At 42.6% G+C, this 6,514-nt stretch overlaps 1 protein-coding gene across 1 annotated transcript in view; it reads left to right on the top strand.

Annotated features, from left to right (window-relative positions):
* Positions 1-5,617: 5,617 nt before the first annotated feature.
* Positions 5,618-6,514, top strand: part of CFAP58 (cilia and flagella associated protein 58) — a 60,234-nt gene continuing 59,337 nt past the window's right edge. Inside the window, exon 1 of the mRNA XM_032988708.2 lies at positions 5,618-5,696. Within this exon, the coding sequence (XP_032844599.2) occupies positions 5,688-5,696 (9 nt within the window). The 5' untranslated portion in view covers positions 5,618-5,687. The remainder of the gene's footprint in view (positions 5,697-6,514) is intronic.

The following is a 6,514-nucleotide window of genomic DNA, read 5'->3' as shown; positions in this document are numbered from 1 at the left end:
TATGATAACAATATGATACATGTAAATGGAAAAGTCAAACCAAGAAACATTCATTTGATTTGTATTAGGTTTATTGATGCAGTTCAGCAGTTTGAAAGAGGAGGGAAAGCTAGAAGCACATATCCTGACAACTCCAGCTCATGATTCATTGTTTGAGTATTGCTGCACTGCAGAGGGCTTAAGATCATTATCTTGCTAAAGGTAGTAATTTATTTGATAATGAGCCAAGCTCCAGTAACCTTACTCAGATGTTGGGCAGGACCTGAAGCTGTGAGCAGTGGAGTAACCATACCACAGCTCCTCGCACACTGGGACATAGCCAGTGGCTCTGTTACATGGCTGCTACTGCAGCAGAAATTAGATATATTATTTCTAAAACAGACTGTAATATCCCATCAGCAGGAGCAGGACAAGAGCAAGATATGGGCTGAGAGTTAAATACTAGGTGTCTTTCTCAGCTGCTTTCAGATATCTTGGAAGATTGAGGAATTATTTTATTCTTTCCACAAGTATTTCTAATCCATTACAAAACTAGCAGTATTTCCTTAAATTATTACAAGCAGTAAATAAAAAAAAAAAAATCATCTTCCAAGATCTACAAAAAGAGAATAGAGAGATGATAGAGAGGCAATGGATAGGTAGCAGTGAAACAGGTTCTAGTACAGCTTCCAGCTGTCACCCTCACAAGAAACACAGGAGATGGCTGCCAGCCTCTGAAGGACACAGAGGGATCATGTTAACACACAGAAAACAGTGATGATTTTTGTGCGAGTCAGCCCTTGCTGAGGCCCTACCTTTTATATGGCAAGTGGCTGTGTAAGGCTGGAGGAGGCTTCAGCAGGACAGTATTTTAATAGGCACAGGTCAGCATGACCCAGCAAAAGCAGCCCAAGGAGAAGAGGGAGTGGGGGACTCCCACCCATGAATAATTCACACCTCCTAGATACCATGCAAGGAAGTGTGCAGGGGGATGAGGTCACCTTCTCGCAGCTTACCATATAGTCTCCTCATCTACCCCCTTACACCTGATCTTATAAATAACTTAAATATCTGTGATTTCTGTAGCCTTCCCTAGATATTAATAGAGGAGAGATTTTTTCTAATAGCCTCTTCATCCCAGAGGACTCAAGTTTCAAGTAGTGAAAGATGCCAGACAAGTTTTCAGCTAGGGGAAGATTTTGTGGTTGAGAATTAAAAGGCTGAATAATAAAATATGAATGAGGGGAACAAGAATAAGAGACAAGGGCCTGGATTCTGCTGTTGGAAAGCATGGGAAGAAGTTTTTTCTGCTCATGAACACGTGATGATTCTAGACGTATTTGAAACTCAGTTTTAAATATAACCCAAATGTTCGTGATTGGGAAGACAGGCATGGGTCAGAACTGGTAAGCAAGTAATGGAAAGTATCCACTGAAGAAAGTTGAGTGCTGTGCAGGGACAAGTATGTTTATGTTACCTTCTAGGCTTTTCTTCATAGCCTCTCTAGGGATTAATGATGCTGGGCAGCCAGGATGGGAGGGAGTCACTTCTACCAGACTTCTTCCAAATACATAGGAGGAAGAGTCCCCCTCATCACTCTCCAAAGCTGTAGGTCAGATTGGTAGCATAAGCCATGACACTGGTGGTGGTAAGAACCTGCAGTGGGCAGCAGTGGTGATGGGGATTTGCAGAGCATTGCTTTCCGCCAGCGGTCTTGGAGAGTCCCTGGGTTTGGCTCAGAAAAGGGTAGAACAGAGGAATTTTCTGACAAGCGTGACAAGCCATTGTAATCCTAGTTGTAGAACTGGGAGGAAAAGCTGGGACAGGAAACTGTTCTGCAGTCTCACACCGTGGAATGGCAACTTCATTTTAGTTCCAGGATTATTGACTTAATTTTTAGTTGCTTTCCATAATTGTCATCTATTTTATTTTTTATGTAGAGCATGTAATTGTATGTTACACATAAACTACTTGTCAGCTTCTGTCTCAGAACTAACCAAGTGCTTTATTTGGGTGTTTCTATTAATCAAAACATTTCCATGATTTAACTTTTTATGAAAATGGTAATTAGATGCGATATGTTTCTTCCTCTTGAGATCATTGGCTCAACTCTACTGACAAACATGATCAAAGGTTACTGCTATTTGAGACCTGTTGCATGATCTTTTTGAACAAAGTAGAAAGCCTCAATCCAATTTAAACTGAACAACTGTTCACATTATAAAGCTATCATTGAGTTTGAAAATAACAGGAGGAGAGGACATTCAAAAAGAATATAGTAAAAATATGAGTTGGGTAATTAGGTAATCAAGGACCACAGAGTGTTTCCTTGTCGCTGGAGAAAAAGAAGTATTTTTAGTAAGCTCTTGTTCCATTTAATACTGCAAAACTGATTTAATGCTGATAAAGTAAACTGGGTTCTAGGGTATGTCCCAGGATGTCAGCCCACTGACAGTATCTGTAGCATCACCGGTGTTGGAGGCCATGACGTATTGATGGATTTCCATACTGCTGGGGAAATTACAAGACTTGCAGTTATAAAAATAATATTTATGTAACATATTTGTAATATATGTAAAATAATATTTTAGTATTATCAAATCGTTAGACAAAATTTGGGTTTGTTAGTAGTGCTCTCCCATTGATTATATTATCTGAGTAAATTGAGTGAAATTGTATGCAAATACAGGGCCTCATCCATGAACACGTTAACTCAACCATTAGGTCTCCATGTATTAATTAATATTTGTAACACGCTTCTAAACCAGTAAGGCTTGTCGGGGCTGAAAATAGCTATTGGTTGAGGGGGGAAGAGGCAGTTTATCAAACCACTGTGGTGGTGTAGTGCCACCTAGTGATGTTTATCCTTATAACAGCGTGGTGTGAAAGGAAACACATTTCGACACCTCTCAACCCCCAAGGCTTTCCTTTATCAATTCTTTTTATTGTTACCTTCCAATGTCCACAAGGTTTATTTTACACTTCTCAGAAGACATGTACTGTCATGGTCCCTGCCCCAAATTGCTTACATTCTCCTGGGTGATGTTATGATGAGATTTTACTCTATTTATTTATATCTGTGCAGTAGCCCATAAATCCTGACACTCAGGAAGTGATGGCTTATCATATTCATGCCACTACAGTTTAAAACATGCATTAAATTAACTGCCTGAGGGTTGTGACCTCAAATAAATCAGTGAGCATATATTTCTTCTCTAGTAACCCTTTCTGCACACACACAAAAAGACCCCACTGATGCTAAACTCACTTTTATGCAGCTGGTGAAGCAGGTGATTCTGCTTATTTACTATAAAGTACAGGTGTCTCTTGAACAAAGTCATATATTCAGGGAAATAAGTAACAATATTTTCAATGAACTGAAACTTTCTTTATCTGACTTGTCCCTGCTGTTAATGGAGGTTGGTTTTTTTTTTTTACTTCTGTGGCTGTGGGAATTTTTTGCTCTTACTAGTAGAAAGGTTTTCCCAGAGCTGTGAGCATAGGCTCATCTTAAAAGGGAGCATTAAAAAGGGAATCCACTTCAAGAGCTCCACCTTGACTAGAGGTTCACCCTATGACATGGGCACATCATTTATAGCCATGACAGTCACAGTGATATTGCAGGATGGCAGTTGCAGTTATTTGCACTTCACTGGTGAATATAAAGCACAGGGAATTTGAAGTGGCTGGTCCCAAGTTACAGGAGATTCTTGCTAAGGTCAGAAACCCAGATGTCCTCTTGAGTGTCAGTCAAGCTTCTCAGCCATGAACTTCTTGAGGCACTCTATAGGTTTGTTGCAGAATTAATTCAAAGTAACTATCTGAGCATCGTCACAGATTATGTCCTGGTTGCACTTAAAACTATGCACAATGAGTTTTGATGTTTTAATGCATGGTGGCTGCCTTTTAAAAAACAGGCTTTAGTGTAAGTTATCACAGACTATTATCATAGGTACCCTACTGCAGTCAGAGGTGCAGTTACCATGACTGAGAACTCATTGAATTTGAATGAATTTAGCTTAAATGGCACTTGTCATGAAGACGAGCCTATACAGTCACCCTTAGAGTCACAGCACACAAATCACCAGGAGTCTGAAAAACATAAAATAGAATCATAGAATGGGTTGGGTTGGAAGGGACCTTTAAAGGTCATCTGGTCCAACCCCCTTGCAACGAGATGGGACATCTTCAACTGGATTGGGAAGCTCATGGGAATGCCTCAATAAATGGGTATCATTTTTGGACACAAAACATGAGTTTTCACTCCTGTTTTGTTGTTAAAGCCATAAGAAATAGTATAACAAATATCAAGGTTATATATTTAAGATGTGAATTTGAACTTTTGCTTTTTTTTTTTTTTTTAAATATACTGAGCATATCTCCTTCTTCCAGCAGTACTTTGCTAAAAAAATTAAAATAATACCTTTTGCTATTTCTTTACACGTGCAGCTGTTTTGTTTTAAAGGTCTAAAACTTTGGTCCTTTTGAGAACCTGAAATCCTAGAATAAAGGAAATTATCCTGATCATCTTCCTGGTAATTTTATTATGTAACAAATATCAGTACAAAAGAAAATGAGGAAAAAGAAGAGTGCAAAACGTTTAAAAGGAACATTACTGATTTTTTTTTTTTTTTAATTAAAAAGTGTGCTCTGAAATGACTGAAACTATGTTTCAATGTGTAGGATATTTTGTAAATTAAGTCATACATATAGAGAATACATTATAAAATGTGTACTATTCTCCAGTTCTAATGGTAAACTCAGACCATTTGAAAGCATCCATTTGAAATTGCCTATTTTGCCATGTAATCAGCAAAATGAAGCACTACAATTCAGGCTTCATTAAACCAGGAAGAGAAGAAGTTTTCCATTTCAAGTGGTACTTTAAGGTCATAGCCAACATCCATTCTGCTAGGGAGTGTATACACGGTACAGTACAATCCCTGCCCTAAAAAGCTATCAGATGAAACAATTTGTGACATCACAGAGATAAGAACAACTATTTCGGGGGTTAGCTGGGAGTGGCGCAAACAGCTTGCGGCACAGAGCCGCTGTCCTGCCTGGCCTCGTTCTATTCCACGGTTTGTACAAAATCACGCACAGAGACGCTAGTGTGAATAGTCAGGGGCAGTGAAATGACAGAAGCCAGGCTCCAGATGTAATTTGTGCCCCCAAAGCGCACAAATCCCCTTCTATCTTGGCCCACGGGCCCCTGCCTCCCCCCGAGCCTTGAGGGGACAGCTGACTCTCCCTTCGGCGGAGCTGCCGCTGCACTGACCGCGCTGCCCAGCTCACGGAGCGGCTCCGGGACTTTCGGGTCGGAGGGGAAAACATTCCTCGGTGCCGCCGATTAGAAAGCCCTGACGGCTGAACGCCAACAGCAAGACGGACAGCTTCGGAAGAAAACCCCGAGGCCGGCGGGACGGGGAAGGGGCGAACCAACGTCTTGCGCAAGGCCGCGACGGGCCTCTCCGAGTAGCCTCTGGGCCGTGGGCCCAGGCAGCGGTGCGGGGCTCCGGGAGCCCGCCGGGCCCCGGGGACAACCGCGGCCTCGCCGGTCCCGGGGGCCCCGCGGCGGCCCCTCCCGCCGCCCCGGCGGCCCCTCCCGCCGCCGTTGCTACGAGACAGCGCCGCGGCCTCTGCAGAGCCGCGGCCTCGGGCTGCCACAGCGTCGGGCCCAGCCCCTTCGCCCCCGGCCCGCCGGCAGCATGGCTGAGGTGAGCCCCCCGATCCCCACCCCCCACCCCCCCGGCTGCTTTTGGGAGAGGACAGACGCTGCACCTTAGGATAAGCCTGACAACATCATCTGTAGATCATTCCTCTCTAAACCACATCGATGTGTGGAGTTAGTTTTGTCAGCAGAGCTCATTTATATCTTGTGTTGAAAGTAGGAATGATTAGGCTACTTGTACATTGGCAGCAATAACACTTCAATTTTAGGAACACCTGCTACTATGAAGACTGTAGGTGTGATTTCCACCCCCCCCCCCCGCCCCCACTGTTACTGCTCTTCTTTTAAACTTGATTTACAATCACAATTGTAAACGAGATCAAAACTGAAGGTTTAATGTTGGAGAGGAGGATGAAAAAACAGAGACCCAAATTGGTTGCCATGAGTGCCAGAGCGGTTTGAAGGAGTTACGCACCAGACTTCGGCCCTGCCACACAGACTGCCCTTCCGTGCCAGCAGGAGCGTGGGTTTTAATATTCAAGTTTCCTTTGTTGTTTTCACATTGAAGTTTCAGACAAATAAAAAAAACCCCTCTCAAATCAGAGCCTTGGCAAGGAGGGGAGATCTGGAGCTGGTGCCTCTGCCTCAGTGCATTGCACGACCTGACCTTTCTTTCAAGTTGCAAGGGTCAGTTTTTACCCTTTTAATTTCAGGTTTTCCAGGTAGTGTGAACTTACATACTTCCTCCCCCACCAAAACAATGAAACAAACGAAACATGTCATTTTGCTGACAAAATTTTTTTTTTCTTGAATTTTGAAAATTCTCACCTTTAAACTGTTTGTGTTCCAATGGTGAGTAGTGGT

Source organism: Tyto alba, unplaced genomic scaffold (assembly GCF_018691265.1).
Source record: "Tyto alba isolate M040663 unplaced genomic scaffold, T.alba_DEE_v4.0 Super-Scaffold_1, whole genome shotgun sequence".
In the NCBI taxonomy this organism is placed as follows: domain Eukaryota; kingdom Metazoa; phylum Chordata; class Aves; order Strigiformes; family Tytonidae; genus Tyto; species Tyto alba.
Note: the sequence above shows the minus strand (reverse complement) of the source record. Positions and strands in the feature narration are given on the sequence as shown.